At 46.8% G+C, this 16,764-nt stretch overlaps 1 protein-coding gene across 1 annotated transcript in view; it reads left to right on the plus strand.

The window, feature by feature from the left end:
- The window catches only part of LOC147885929 (dynein-1-beta heavy chain, flagellar inner arm I1 complex-like), a 629,024-nt gene that overhangs the window by 260,266 nt on the left and 351,994 nt on the right, over window positions 1-16,764 (plus strand). The window contains exons 35-36 of the mRNA XM_087396248.1: window positions 9,043-9,427; window positions 9,536-9,895. Coding sequence (XP_087252374.1) covers window positions 9,043-9,427; window positions 9,536-9,895 — 745 coding nt within the window. The remainder of the gene's footprint in view (window positions 1-9,042; window positions 9,428-9,535; window positions 9,896-16,764) is intronic.

Here is a 16,764-nt window from a genome sequence, read left to right on the forward strand (position 1 = left end):
GCTGAAGGCATAAGAGGGTCGACTGTGAGGTTATGTACAAAAGGGATTAAAGTCGGGGGACCCAAGACGTAATCAATGATGCTCGTACCACCACCCGCGAAGGGAAAACATGTGGCTGTGGATGAATGCGGCCACTGTCGAAGTCCATTATAAATGACCATGCCATGCGATGAGAGAAGCTCCAATAGGCGATGTCCCTGATCTGTCACCTCTACCCCTCTATCTGAAGATAAGCGTGGAAAACTCTCATCAGGGGCAGCTGGAACTAAGACTAGATCCTCAGCAAAGTTCAAAATCTCTGCCTGTCTGTCTGATGTCTTCGCGTTGAAATCTCCTGAAAGGATGACCTCTCCGCGGCGTGAGTACTCCAATACATCAGGTGACAAATCCTCAAAAGGTGACTGTCCTGGTCCATCTGAGGCATAATGAGACTGTTTTGGGGGAAAGTAGCATACTGCAATAAACAAGTCTCTCAGGGGGGGTCTCGTGATCCGTACCCAAAGATATCTGGCCCGATGGTCTCTCCTCACGACTGTGAATATCGATCTGAGATGCTCTCTATAAAGAACTGCCACACCGCCAGATCCTCTGACTCCTCCTGATCGTCTAGTCTGCTCTCGAAAGACAGACTCCCAGCCATACCCTGTCACCTGCGGCAAGCCTCTCTCTGGGCTCTCATGGGTCTCTGTAAAGAAGACGATGTCCTGATAAAAAAAAGCCTCTCGTAAGTTGCCAGGCTGAGCTGTGAGGGAACCATTACAGTTCCAAACTGCGAAACTCAAGCTATCTGGCAGGCTACCTGTCCCATAGGCCTCGTGTCGTCAACTGTGGGCTCCAGCCGGTCTAGATCGCATAGCTCCTCTCAAAAGTCTGCCCTCTCTGATCAGGGCCCACTTGCCCTCACGACGGGCAACATCCCTCTGTGCAATGAGACGTCTATGCTTCTCCCACTGAAGAGCTGTAAGGTCCTCATCCATGTGAATCTGTGGATGGTCCCTCAATCTGGATCTCCTCCGTAATACTACGAGACGGGCCTCAGCATCTCTGAATCTGGTGATAAGTGGCTGGTGCCGTGCTGGATCCCGGCCCACTCGATATGCAGCTACTATGCCACGATCCTGAACTCCGAGTGTCCCAGATATGAAATCTGTCGCCTGATCCATGGCTGATCTCGTATCTGATCGCTCAACTCCGCGGATGCGGATGCTCCACCTCCCCCATAGTGCAACAAGGGCATATCCTAGTCTCTCGCCTGGGTCTATGTCCGGTAGCTGTACGACGCATCCTGCCGGCCTCAACGTCTAATCTGTGGGAAGATACCCTGAGCTCAATCCTGAGTGAGTGCGACATATGAACGCCAATATATCCTAGGGATATGATGAAGCCATCCTCTGAAATCCTGAGAAAATGGTCACGATATGTGGCCATCTTCATAGGAAGCTCCGTGGGATGAACCCAAGTGCGAAACGTGTGTAGCTGCAACAAATCTGCCCTGATAACCTGACTGAGCTCATGTCGAGTGAGAGGGAGGTGAGGGGCATCTATGCTGTATCGAAATGGTGGCAGCCTATCCATATCCAAGCCCAACGAGGTGAGCCATGTGGAGAGTGTGTGGTACCAACAAAAAGAACGTGAACTTTGGATAAGGAATGAACACAATATGGGTGATAATACATCTAGTGACCACTAGGTATATATATGGACCCACATTGTGCATAACAAGAGAAAGTCTAAATAACATAAATAAATCTAGATTAGCCTACATGTCCATACCCGTGACATAAATGTCTTACAAAATGGATATCTCAAGTATCCTCATTACATTGTCATTCTTCTGGTTAACTGCTAGCTTGTAAGACACAAATAAGGCTTTGAGCTCACAAATTGGTCAAATAGGGTTTCCTGTCATTGCCAAGCAACACACACACACATACACATTTTTTGGTGAAATCCATATGTCGTTATATTACAAAAAACAGTCCCAATGCAAGGGACTAAGAACTACAAACATCAAAAGACGTCATTATATGACAAGAAGGAATGATAATCTATGTTTTGTGCATGCAAACAATCATAAAACAATCTCATAAACGGGCATGGAAGAAGTGATACTTAGCCAGAGGGGGATCACCAAAGACTCGATGGTTTCCATCTTTCCAGAGGGTCTAGAGGGCCCAATAACGCACCCGATAGAAAAGTATCCCTGCCTCACTAGATGAAAACCAAACAGCCAGAAGTTATTGCCAAAGGAAGCATTGGAGAAATGGGCCTGAAGCCACTGCTGTAGAAAGAGCAAGAAATCAAGAGACTCTGAGAAGAGCTAAAGATGAGGCATAGACTCCCACATGGACAAGAATCATCGACAACTGGCAGGAACAATATGATAACGAGCTAAAATCCACCCTAAAGGAAGAACTCCAAGCGTAACACGCCATATAAACTTTTTCCAAAGAGGGATTTTGGAAGCCCAGATGTGCTGCAAACTTTTGTAGATGTAATTGGCATGATGAGAAAGCCAAGGACCTTATACAAAGATGCGACTGTGATATTAGCTTAATGATAGAGCTCGGCATAGACAATCATCCGATTATAGCAGTCAGTCTTTGAGGCGGTCAAGTATCTCAAGACGAGGTACTAGCTGAAATTCATGGAGTATCTATGACAATAAATCCCATATAGGCCTATAATGCTGCCCCAAAGCATACTTTCTAACAGCTGTAGGAAAAGTGATGACCATGCATCAAGCACATGATCGACATGGTAGCTACCTTTTGACCAAACAAAATAAGAGTGGTGACGTTCCTATAAGGCCAAAGGGGGCATGAAATCCTTTGACCAATGAAGACTCTCAGCACAATAAGTAATTTGCCATAGTTACCCTGCCATTCCATTTAAGATCTGCCATAGTTTCCCTACCATTTAAGATGGGAGAGTATGTGCTTTCCACCAGCGATCAAATGATAAACAAAAGGGCATCCTTTTACTTTTCCTTCAATTTGACCTAGAAGAAAGTCCCATTGAGTGGGCTGCCAGTGACCAAAAGATGTGGAAGACAAGTGCAAAATGAAATGCCGCATCATAAAAATCCCTGGCCAATCATCCTACATGAACTGGAACATCATTCTCCCTTATGAGCTAGAATATGCATGTGAAGGTTGAGGATATTCAGTCCGCCATGTATTCTGGGTGTGCAAAGGTGATCCACTAAAATCAGCCTAAGGGCTTTGCACCAAAAGTGCGATTGCAAGAAAAGCTCCATTATGATAAACATAAAACAGGCAATGTCTTGCTTGGCAAACATCATTAGAGGCAAATAAAACTAGATGTAGGCAACCATAATTGATTTAATTATGCGATAACTAACATGCAAAAGCCACGTTGCTAGTTTTCGATATTCCAGTTTCTTCTTAGAATGTCAAGCACCCAGTTTACTTGCTGACAATGACTAACTGTCTACCCCAATGGGGTAACCAAGGTGCCGTACAAGCTATGTGGGTTAAATAATGTCCCCGGGCCAAAGTTTAGATTTTGAAAATTGACATGCAGACCAGTATAGCCAAACCATATAATGATAAAGCAAACATGATGCATGAAAGATTCCTTTCAATATTTTGGGGCAAGAAAAAGGAATCATCAACATATGCTTGTGCAATCATCCACCATATGATCCATGTATTGTAGCATAGGATGAGTAGCTAAAACAAAGCACTGAGTTGACAACCTTGTCACATTGAACAAAACAAGATCCAAGGATCCGTAATATCTCCTACTAGAATGCCAACAGCTTGACTATCTTTATAAATAAGATGCTGCATTTTTTCCCCAATCCTAGAACCTGCAGCGTCCAGGTACTTGGCATAAAACTTGGGGTACCAGTACGCGGATGGGGATATTATCTTGTCTAGACAAAATATACTCAGCTTCAAAAATATGCTTGGGAGCTGTTTGAGCGGTGACGGCAAAATTTGGCTCCGTTGGAAGAGAGACTTGAACACTTGCCTCTTCAAAAAGGGTGTGGGTTTGAGTCCACACTTAGAGTCACTGCTCGGAGTGACTTTGGCTGGGAGGTGCCCTCGCCGTTGTTCCCCTCATGCGCATTGTTCCCCTCCAGGGTCTTCTGACGGTTGTAGTCACTTTGCTCCTCGGAGCCCTATTCTTTGTTAGACGGTTGCTCGCTATCTTCCTTGGCCTTAGATGGCCTTGCTCCTCCAACATGTGCGGGAAATGTATCAGGTTAATGTACCTCACCTGATATGGGTGCAACATACACAAAATGTGGCCCGATCTTGCAATATGCCTAGCCTTTGCTGACATCTTTGAGTTGCGACCCAAAAGTCTTGTCGAAGGTAGAGAATCATTCTACCTCCTTAGAGTGTTCCACAGCCGTGATCATCGGAGCCACATACTGCCTTGGCACATACCGTGCACTCTTTTTCAACCCGATGAATTCTGATAGAAACTTGTAGACACTCGGAGACCTTTGTCGAATGCCTTGTGAATCAAATACCCTTGAGAAGATGAGTAGATGTTGTGGTCGAAATAAGCATCGCAACGTTTGTTGGCCGCCAACGGACCTGGAGCTGCTACAGTCTTCATCCGGAATACCTCTTCTAACAATCCAAAGGTCAAGCAAATGCACACATCTTGGATGACAACACTATGGTCCTCGTCATCATAAGAATCTAGGATCTCCTTTGCCAGAGTTTCGTTCCATACCGGCTCCCATGGCATCTTGGTGCACTTCAAGAGCTTGTTGCACATGAGAACTCCTTTGACGATCTCGTTTCCAAAATCCATGTGATAGGATGCAGAGGTGAGATGCGTGAAGGTGCTCTGCGTCATTTCTGTCGATAACAACCACAGTGTAGGATGCAATGGAAGGAAGTGGTGTTCCTCCATGATCACAACCACAGTGTGCACCCTGCGTTCCTCCATGATCACAACCACAGTGTAGGGTGCAACGGAAGGAATTGGCGATGAAAGTAAGGGAAGAACAATATGGAATGAAGATGCAGAGACAAACAATGAGAGAGAGTAAGAGTAAGTGACGAAGATGACGAGAAGTTAGAGTTAAGTGTAGACGATAATAAGCTAAAAATGGACGTCTTGTCACTTGAGTGACTGCATGATTCAGTAGAGCACCCCCTTCTTGGATATTAGCAACCAAAATTAATGCCTTCATAACCTTTAGATTGTACATGCAGCGCATTCCCTTCTATTGTCACTAAACAACAAACTGTCTGACACACATGGCACAACCAAGGCCTTGTCAACCGTGTGACATGGATTTGAGCCCTATGTGACCGAGGAACACATTCCCTTTTCTCACATTATACAACTCGGGGAACACATTCCCTTGCAAATGCTCAAGCTATACTGTCTCATTGGGAAAGACCTCAATCAACCTGTAGGGCCGACCCCTAATTTGTCTGCACAAAGCTATAGAGTCCAATACGTGGCCTGCTTCAAATGAACCTTGGGTCCCAAGCAAAGCACACAAACTGCAACACCCAGCTCCTGACGGTCAGCTGAGAAGCCAAGATGAAAAGTGGCGGTGTGACCATGGGTGACCCACATCTCCCTCCCCTGGGAACCAAGCCACTCCTCCAACATGTCAAAAATATGTTGCTGCATCATAAGGTCGAACAGTGTGGGAATCCACTGCTCCTCTCTAGACGCCGCGAAGAGACACCTCTAGAGCCATTGGGTATCTGTCAGGGATCTCAAGATAGTTCCACGGTCCTAGCCGCCAAAAATCTCTAGGTAGAGGCTGTCCTGGACGAGGCTTGGGACCTGGAAGCTACGAAAATGGACCGCCTGAGCCTGCTACATGGAGGAGGACAACCGGACTATGCTGCGCCTGGGAAGAGCAAGGGAGCGGACTCTGGCACCCCCTTGCCTGAAGGCATGGGTTTGGAGAGAGAAGGGGGACGGGTAACGGAGGGGGCGAAGGGGGCTACAGTCTTGGAGGCAAGGAGGGGAGGCCGGCAAAAAGAAGGGGGGGGCCAAGTGGTACAGGTAATTGTAGTTGAGGGGGAGGTGACGTGGGGAGGGGGGAGGCCGCGGGGGGGGGGGGGTGTCAAAAGGGGGGGGGGGCGGCCCCGATGGAGGGTCCACTGAGACTTGCTCAGGGGTGGCTCCAGAATCCTACTGCAAAGGGACTTGGGTAATCTGCACCTGCGGCTCAGTCGGGAGATCGAAGCTCTCCTCCTCTTGCTCCATACGGGCAACCTCTGCTAGCTTCTCCTGATGATGGGGGATCGGGCTCTCTTGTGCTCTGTGGCCCTAGCCCGATACTTGCGACACTTTGAGGGCTGCTTTGCATGGCTTCTTGTGTTCAACCTTGGTCCAAGTCCCCTGAGAGGGCTCAACCCAAGGTGTTTGCGAGTGTTGCTGACGATCTGACTGCCTGGCCCGATGATGGGAGCCCTCTGCCCCTACCTGGGCTGAGGGGGAGCCCCCTACTCCTACCTAGGCTGCAGAGGGAGCCCTACCCTGGCCTCTCATGCAATCCCGAGCTAAGTGTCCCATCTGTCTGCATCGGAGGCACTGGCGTGGAAGCCCAAAGACCTCAACTCTCTGACGTAGTTCGCATCCATCCAAGGTCTTCAGACGGATGTCCTCAGGAAGCGTCTCGGGGGTGTTTACAATCACTCTGAGCCTGGGGACCCCATCATCTGCGAGACCATTGTGGCTGCCGAGGGAGGAGGAGACTCTAGCACCATACCAAAACATCCTCCGATAGACTAGAGAATGGATCTATACTCCTTCAGGAGCCCCGGGAAGCGGAGCGTCACCAGGAAGCGAGGTACATGGTGAGTCGTGTCCATGTCCGCCACTGTGAAGCCATGGTACCAAGGGAAGAGGAAGACTAGATGAGGACCAAGAAAGATAGGGCTATGCTCCACAAGTGACAAGGTGGTCTCTGGAGAGCTCAACTGGAGAAGGAAGACCCCTCTCCCATAGATGGTGACCTCTTGGATGTGGTCATCTCCTAGGGCTAAACTCGCCTGAAGCCAATCCCGAATCTGCCGCCTTGAGGGGGTGAGCCCTCTCACGTAGTCCCATGTCCCATCTGTCTGTATTGGAGGCACCTGGCCTGGAAGCTCAGAGATCTCAACTCTCTGACGTAGTTCGCCTCCATCCAAGGTCTCCAGAAGGATCTTCTCAGGAAGCGGGGGTGTCCACAATCACTCTGAGCCTAGGGACCCCTTCATCTGCAAGACCACTGTGGCTGTCGAGGGAGGAGGAGACTCTAGCACCATACCAAAACATCCTCCGATAGACTGGAGAATGGATCTATACTTTCGGGAGCCCCGGGAAGCGAGGCACATGACGAGTCGTGTCCATGTCGGCCACTGTGAAGCCATGGTACCAAGAGAAGAGGAAGACCAGATGAGGACCAAGAAAGATAGGGCTCTGCTCCACAAGTGACAAGGTGGTCTCTGGAGAGCTCAGCTGGAGAAGGAAGACCCCTCTCCCATAGATGGTGACCTCCTGGATGTGGTCATCTCCTAGGGCTAAACTCGCCTGAAGCCAATCCCGAATCTGTTGCCTCGAGGGGGTGAACCCAACAATCCGGCCTACCAGGGCCCTGTCCTGAAGAGCCCCCATTGCACTTTGAACCTGTTGCTTATCCTCCGGAGAGAGCAAAACCTTAACAGTATTGGGAGTCGAAGGTGCTGCCATTTGAGCCCCTCTTGCTAGACCAAGGGTCACTGTCAAGGTTGATCTTCAGTAAAGAGCAATTAGCCCTCTTTTCAAGTGTTCACACTTGCTTAACTTTTAGGCATCCAAGAACATTAAAATTGAGCACTAACAATCTACTTTTGAGCATAAATTCACGCATATATCAATGCACTTATTGCATTTGCCACTTTCTGTAAATGAGCGTATTTTGGCATCAAACGGCTAAAATTTGCCTTCCAAATGTGCTCTTGCACAATAAGTCCTTAAAGAATTGCCCACCAATCCGAACGACAATTTTTAGACTCGAATGAGTCTCAGAACAAGGTGTACTTGCATTATAAAGGGAACGGTTGTCTAGCAGGACTGAAATGCAGCAAAACAATGAGCAATCGCTGCTCAAGCTGCAACCAAAACAAGCTGCATAGCTCACAAGCATGTAAGGTCCCAAAATAGCATTTACAAAATCGCTTTAGCCACTGGTGTTTTATGTGATTCTTGGACCTCATAGGACCTTTCTAGAGGTTGTTGCTCAGGATTAAGATTCAGTGATGCTGCTTTTGTGATCTTCGTGTTGAGGATTGGGGTTCTCCCTTCGCTCATTTCATAATTTAAGGTTTGGGACAAGCTTTGGCTCTCCCATTCCTTTCATTGTTGAGACATCTCCTTTTATTTTTCTCTTTAAGAATGGATATATTATTCGCAGTACTAGATCTTATTCAATCTTTCTTAGAACATGAATCGACCATTGTGAAAACTTGTTCCAAATGAGTTGTTGTGTTCCCCCTTCTGGGTCATCCCCGTGTAATTGCTCAAAGATAATATTCTATCTTTCTTCCAAGTCAATTGTGTGAAGAAGAGAAGCTACCGCTCATCATTCAGACTATTAAAGCACCTTGGAGTTAGAGGGGAAATCAAGGTGAGCTGTCATGACCTGGACTCTCATTTATAGTGCATTTCATATGGCTTATAGTCCAGTAAGCAAATGCCAATCTGCAGGATGGCATTCCAATTCTGAACAAATGATAACAACTCCACAATATGTGATTATGTTTCAATTTATCCTTTAAAAATATAAATGAAGGGATAAGCTTCTTTAAAACAGTGTTTCAAAGTCGTTAATGAAAGAGATTCTGAATTCTTGGGAAAAATAACGATCGAGCAAAGAAATCTGGTAAGATTTCCAATAAGTGATGCAGATTTCCTCGATAAAGTAATATCACAGCCCAAATATATATATATATATATATATATCTGTGTGGACTACATGTTTTGAGTGTCATGAGCATCTTGTACACATAGCAACATGTGATTCGAGATTGCAAGCTTAAATTTCAAGCTTCTTTGTATCTACAGGTATGTTATTGTGTTCAACTGTTCAGATGGAGTTGACTACAAAATGACAGCTACAATGTTCTCAGGAATAGCTCAAACCGGAGCTTGGATTTGTCTTGATGAGTTCAACCGTATAGAAGTGGAGGTCCTGTCCGTGGTTGCAACACAGATTGCTTGCATTATGTCTGCAATCAAAGCAGGTTCCTCACGCTTCATTTTTGAAGGAAAGGAAATAAAGATTATACACACTTGTGGAATTTTCGTCACCATGAATCCAGGATATGCAGGTCGAAGTGAGTTACCTGAGAATTTAAAAGCAATGCTACGCCCAGTTTCCATGATGGTTCCTGATTTTACACTCATTGCAGAGAACATGCTGTTTAGTGAGGGTTTCCGGAGTGCCAAGGTATAAACATGTTTTAAAATTGTGAAATATGTAAATACAGTACTCGAAGCAAGAGGATACTTTCCTGTTTCTTTGCTCAGAGAGGACTAAATTTGTGTATAAAACCAGGCCCTTGCTAAAAAACTCATTGCCATTATGGAGCTATCACAGAGACAGCTGTCAAAGCAAGATCATTATGATTATGGACTTCGTTCCTTTGTGATTCCAATAGCTAGAGCTGCTGGAGCAACCAAACGTGCTGATCCTGAAATGGTTGAGGAATTAATTTTGATGGGTGCTATGAGGGATCTGATTATGCCTAAACTCATATATGCAGATATACCTCTTTTTAATGCGCTTCTTTCTGATCTTTTCCCTGGGGTGGAACTACCCTCAAAAGAAAGTGATGTGTTGAGGAAAGCAGTGGAGCAAGAGCTTCTTTCTCAGGGATTACAAATTATTGGCGATTTTGTGACTAAAATTCTACAGGTAAGAGAGTCTGCCTGGGAAACAGAATGTTGGCTTTCAAACAAGAGTTACTTATCATTTATTCTAATCATTGAACATTGGATGTTTTTACTGTACCAAACATAAAAGAAAAAAACTACAAGAAAGACTCCTGCTTTCCTTATTTGCAATTCCTGGAACTATTCCACTTTTGCAAGCATGCTTTTTCTCCTCTCCAGGCTCTCTCTCCCACTCTCAGCTATAATTTTTGCTTAATCTCTTTCCTCCGTCTCTAATATCCCTCACTTCGCCCTCTCTTAGAAGATCCCCTTGCCATTTACTTCTCCCTCTTTGATCCCTCTTGCCCTTAGCCTCCCCTTTCCCATCCTTGACTTGCCTCCTTTCTCATATTGCCCTGTCTAGCAGCCATTTTTTGATAGCAGAATAATTTATTGCCGGCTACAAATACATCATGCAAATCTTGAAAAACAAGTGATAGAATACACTGATATATCTAAGGATATGCAAACCGCCGTGAAAGAGACCAAGATTGCGGCTAAAAGTGCCACACCAAACCAGTGAGAGACTTAGAGAAGAAAGGACTACCTCTCCACTCCCTAAGAAAATACATCCTTCTGGCCAAAGAAAATTGCATCCTAGAACAAATGGCCACCAAGTTGTGTATAATATCTCAAAGTATTGGTTGGTGACTTTGTTCCTGAGAAGTGAGAAATAAATTTTGGAACGCATGGGATATGCCTTTTTCTTTTCCCTTGCCTTTTGCTTTCCATGCCCGTGCAGCCATGAAGTTTTCTCATGTAGAATAAGACTCTCCAAATTTATGACCCCCTACCTAAACCAATCATCATATCGCTGATTATCCATTGATAGCAAAGAAAGGGGGAACGGCTGGACTGCCCTCAAGCAATCACAGCATGGCTCTAGTCTGACCAAACTTCTTCACTCAAACAGTCTGCTATCATTCAATATTCACATAGACAAACCCACAGACATGGAAGGAAACCTTCATCCTCTTCCCAACTTAAAACAATTCTCACAATTTCCAACTGTACTTCGAATTGAAAAGAAGAAGAGACACCAATGCGATCAGTAACATAGTGTGCATATGCACCGGTAACCAGAGCAGGTATTCATAACACAAAGTCATCAAGGCAATCTCTCACACAACTCGACTAGAACACAATCACACAAGGTCACAGACTCTTTCTCAATTCACAAAAAACCACGAAAACTAGCATCTTCATTCGGATAGTGCTTCCACATCCTCTCACATGTCCTAAGTTCTGTTGGAATATGAAGCCAAAGTGAGTCAAAATGTGTGTTCTAGTGTGAGTTCTAGTCTAGTGTGTCCTATGGATGCCACGTGTCATATTGGGAGTTATCCCATATGCATAGGTGTTCATATGTGTGTGTGTGCTCTTATATAAGAGCTGTACTTGTCTAGTGTCAAATAAATCAAGTATCAAGCTACAAGCTCTTTGGTGGACATGTGAGTACTCTCATTTTTGTTCATTGCTCTAGTCATTTCATTTCCATTTCATTATGTCTCCTTTTGAGTATCACTTCTTCTCTCCCTAGCCTACCCTCTCTCTCTCCCTCTTTCCACCATGTTCCTTCATGTGGTATCAGAGCCTCCCTTCCTACCTTCTCCTTCTTCTTGCTCTATGTAGAGGATGAGAGAAGCCCGCAAATGGAAGCTCCCCTCTCCTCTAAGGTAGAGCCTCCCTTCCCTTAGCCTCGCCACGGTCCTCGCCCATCAAGTACTCTGGTGTCCTAGTGATTGCTCCTGGTCCTCGTTTGTGAGTTCAGCTCACTCCTGCATCAGTTCATGGTTCTCCCTCAGCATTGGCGGACATTCCTCGTGAATTGGTCGCCAAAAACTTATTTTGGAGCAATCTAGCAGCTGTTTTTGGACTTCACCGACACATATTTTGGGGCATCCATGCCTAGCGCTTCATCGACATCATCATCCTCTCGCAGGGATGTGTACACACGTGCAGTGGCTACTTAGAGGACATCTCTTTCACAAAGAGATATTTTTTTAATTACTACAGCTTGATGTATTTTGGGGTCCTCTGCCCTAGGTAGTCCTATTTTGTTTTCATTGAGTCTATAACGTACTCAACCTTGGATGGTCCCCCTTAATTGATGTTATTTCTTTTATGAGTGGTGTGTGACTTCATCCTGGTTTCCCGATATGAAGCCAAGGGGGGATGTACTATGGGCAGCCATGACTGGGGCCCTAGCTTTTTGCTAGGCCTAGTCTATGAAGAGAATATATTTCACCAACTTTGCTTGCCCACCTGTTTTGCGAAATGGCTTTTAGAGATGTGAGGTTGAAAAACTACTGGATTTCCCATCAGAAGATGCTCATCCAAATCTTGATGCAAATGGATGCCTTTTTCTTGCAAAAAACGTTTGCATGGCATTGAATTTCTTGGAGGGGTACCTTTTCTAAGCCAAGCTTATGCAGATGTCTCTTTTTTCTTTTACGGAACTCTGAATCAAAATGTTCGGCATCTGATACAGTCAATTGAAATGTATGGTCTTGCAATGGGAATGAAAGTAAATCTTCTTGCCTTAACATGAGTGTGATAGGCATCGCCTTTTGTGGCCTAGCCTCTTGCTGCCCTCTGATCATGTAGCATGTCATCTGGGATACCCCTTTTGGAATACTCCATGTCTGCTCCAAATGTTGCAATAATACGGGCTGAAGAGCGAGCTCATAGCAAAGGATAGAATAGTGTGGGCTGTAACAGGAGCTCAGCTCATGTTGATGTCGGGGCAGATAGCAGCATTCTGAAGCATGAATAGCAGCAACAGTAGGCAAAAATTCCAAGGATGGCAGCGTGAGTAACAGGCGACAATCCTAAGGTGAGAAATAGCAGCAATCCTGAAGCTGATGGTGATGGTAGAAGCATGGTCGATGTAGATCAGCAGCTCATGGAGAGGCAAAGGGTGAAGAAAGAAGGGCTGCCTTCCAAGAGGAAAGAGGGAGATTAGCTCCTTTTTCTTAGCCTCCCTCACCTCAATCCCTTGGAAGAGCAAGAGGGTAAAGGAAGGAGGAAAGAAATGAAGGACGGAAGGAGGGAAGAAGAAAGAAAGGGAGGATGAAGGATGGCTCTGATACCACATAAAGGAACATGGTGATGAAGGAGAGGGAGAGAGAGAGAGAGAGGGTAGGCTAGGAAGAGAGAAAATGATACTCAAATGGAAACATAATGAAAGGAAATGGAAATGGAAGAAAGAGAAATGGAAGTACCAAAATGAAAGGACGCACATTGATAAGCTTGACGTAGACTCCTTGATGTGTGTTGATGTGACACACGAGTACAATCATATATAGGATAGGCACACACTTTTTTTTGTGAAACCAGTAACTATAAAATTAACATGAAATCAATGTACATGACATTAGACTCCAAAAGAGAGCCTAATGGAAGAACTCAAAAACAGTCAGAAAACACTTCAAGGCTATTAGCATCCAAGTCCCTCGCAGCATAACTATCATTAACTATCATATAAAGATTGCTTGAGGGATAGGCACACACACTAGAATACCAAAGTGTATATGGGATATCTCCCAATATGAAATGCGGCACTCACACATAAGACTCTACTAGAACTCCTAGTAGAACACACTAAAACACACTCAACTTGACTTCATATTCTAACAGCTTTTGCATAGGGATGCTATCAGCTTGTAGCCCGTTGCACATCCATCGTTGTTAATGTCCCTTTTTATGCTGAAAGTAGCCAAAAGGTGACCAAGATCGAAAGCGAGGAGCTCCCCGTCTGCTGTTGTTGCCCGCCACTGCCCATCGCCTTCACCCAGCCCCTCTCCCTAGGTACCGTGGCCGCACAAGCCCCCCTTGCAGCACCTCACCACCTCGCTCCTTGGCCGCGCAGGCCCCTTGGCCCTGCACCCAGTTCGCTGGTCGCTGTCCAGGCCCTTGGCAGCACCCAGCTCGCAGGTCACTGCGCAGCCCCTTGGCCCTGTGATCTGCTTCCTCGGCCGCGCAGGCCTCTTGGCACCCAGGTCGCCTACAAACCGGTCGCGCAGGCCAGGTCTCTTGGCAGTGCCCAGCCCAGGTCGCCCCTTCAGGTTGCCCCCCTCCCTTGCTTTAGGTTAGACAGTTTCAGGGCCCTCTCTGGGACGATTCGCCTCATGTTCTAGAGAGCTGTTATCCTGAGCTGTTTCTAGGCATTGGCGAAGCTGTCTGCTTCAGCACTGAGCAACCTGTTTGCATCCCACGCAGGCTGAAGTTTGGAGATTTCTTTACACAGTTTTCTTTTTTGGGATTTATTGGTGGTTGGCTGTGAGTTCTTGGTGGGTATTTCCAGCAGAGGTAGCTCCTCCCCTCAGGACAGCGTAAGTTGAGACAATGGAGGACACTAATGCCACTCCCGTCGCCAAACCTGAGGAGATTGAAGTCAGTTTCTTTTCCTCTCGACATTGTGCAAATGATTGAGGTAGCAGAGGAGGGTTTTTGTTCGACTCACATCATTGGCTTTCTACCCGGTAGAGGCCAACAATTACGTGATTGGGTGTACTGGTGCATGGCCTCTTTGGGTGTCTCAGTTACGGTTTTCTGATTGCTTGGCAAAGGGTACTTTTCTTTTGGCCTTCAGTCTGTAGAGCAGGCTCAAAGAGTACTTATGAGCTCACCGATTCAGTTTCAGAGCAGAGTCATCCATTTGTGGCCTTGGCAGAAGCACTTCAGTTCTACTTCCTCTGGACCGCGACAGGTCTCCTTTTGGATCCTTTTCCCTAGACTTCCTGATGAGGTTAGCTCGTCGTAGAGCGGTGGAGCATATGGCTAGTGTGGCAGGTACAATCATCCCTTCAGGTGCTAGAACTTCCTATGCTCAGTCACTTACTGGTACAGGTGTTACGAGGGTTAGACTCATTTCAGATTTCCCCCCTCCTCGACCTTTGCCTACTTTGATTTTGTACTCCACTGGAGATGGGGTCCAAATGCAGCAGAGGGTTTTGTATGAGCCTCCAGGGGTCTCTGAGCCTGCTTTGACTCATTCAGCAGAGCGAGAGGAGATTCCTCTGGGGGAGCCTCCAGTGAACTCAGAGGACTTGGAGGTGCCTCCAGCGGAATAGATCTCACGGAGAGCTCGGAGGAGACGGAGACAGAGACAGAGGGAGAGTCAGCAGTATGAGCAGCCCCCAGGGGTCTCTGAGCCTGCTTCGACTCATTCAACAGAGCGAGAGGAGACCTTTTTGGGGGAGCCTCCAGTGAACTCAAAGGACTTGGAGGTGCGCCCAGCGGAACAGCTTTCACGGAGAGCTCGGAGGAGACAGAGACAGAGGGAGAGTCGACAGTTCGAGCAGCCCCAGGTATGAGCTCACAGTTGGCAGAGAGTTGAGGCACATGTGCAGGTGACCCTGGATAGGGGAGATACAGAGGACCATCCACAGGCAGGTTTTGACACTGTGCAGGAGATGGTAGCTCAGGGAGTTGAGGCACACGTGCAGGAGACCCCGGAAAGGGGAGATGCAGAGGACCCAGGGCCTCACACTGTGCAGGAGACAGTAACTCAGGATTTGATGACTCTTGACGCTTCCACCCCGGAGGTTCATTTATTGGTTTCCGAGACAGTTATCCAGCAGGATACTGCTCAAGCTGCGGACACGGTGATGAATGCCTCTTCACAGCAGTCCAGTGAGAGAGAGGTATTTCATGACACAGGTCAAAGTCAGAGACCGTCCCAGGATCTCATGCGCCTGTATGAGGTTCCCTCGAGACCTCTTTCTCTTCCCTGTCGCACAATACCTTCTTTTGTTGCTATGCGGAGCATCCTCTCAAACACCCCTCCCAATACAGCCTCGTCCTCGCAGCTTTTCACTCCTGGTTTATCCAGATCTTTTGCGAGTGTGGTCACAGATTTTGCTCAGTACCTAGACAGGCGTGAGGGTTGGGAGATCCTAGCAGATGAGATTGAGCGAGATTTTCAATCACCCTTGCGTACAGGCACCTCGTCACAGATTCTTCCTCTCCCTCTTACCTATTCCAGGTGTAGAGTTAGGACAGCTCAGCCTCTTTCAGCTCTTCTGACTCCTAGACCTGACCCCAGGATGGTGGACAGAGATCTGCCCATTGAGTTTTGGTCCTTTTTGGCTCGAGGGGTTTCCACAGACTCCCTCACTAGATTGGAACTTCTCCCGGTATTTTGTCGACGGTCAGAGGAGGTAGAGGAGTACTTGGGATCTGTTACTCTATCCAGAGAGGGGCACATTCTTCGTTTCTCTGCAGGAAGCTTCCGTTCTCGGGGGAGCGAAAGCTGGTCAGCTAAGCTTCTTGACAGTGAGATTGATAGATAGCTTTTGAGCATGACTCAATTTTCATCAGTTCACCGTATTGTCGGTTCGCAGATTCATTCTTGCCCTAGGACTCTTGGAGGCAGGGCCTTTCTGTTTGTGTTCTTTGAGGTACAGGGAGACTTTGATTTGCCCAGGAGTGCTGGTTGGTTTGACTTTCAGCTCCTCAGTTCGTGCCAGAGTATTATTCCCTTGGATGGAGCCATTTTACATGAGTTGGGGCAGATCTAGAGCTTGATTAGGGACCGACTTTGGATTGCACCGTCAGAGAGAGTCATTTGTGCCACTGCCACTGGCATCCCCTCACTTCCATCCGATGTCTAGGCTGTCCATCATTTCTTGGAACGTGAGATGACCGAACGGCCGTAGATTTATTTCAGATACAGATGGTCGTAGATCGGGAGTTCCTAGATTGCAGCTGCTTAGGGACTCCCTTCGATTTATTTCCTCAGGGTCCCCTCCAGACATTGTGCTTATCTAGGAGCATAAGCTCTCCCAGGATAAGATTGACAGATGCAGATCCTTACTCAGAGGACAGAGCCGGACATATTGGAGCTCA

This window comes from Dipteris shenzhenensis, chromosome 25 (assembly GCF_047967505.1).
Source record: "Dipteris shenzhenensis isolate YYH24624 ecotype China chromosome 25, Dip_SZ_1.0, whole genome shotgun sequence".
NCBI classification, from domain to species: Eukaryota; Viridiplantae; Streptophyta; class Polypodiopsida; order Gleicheniales; family Dipteridaceae; genus Dipteris; species Dipteris shenzhenensis.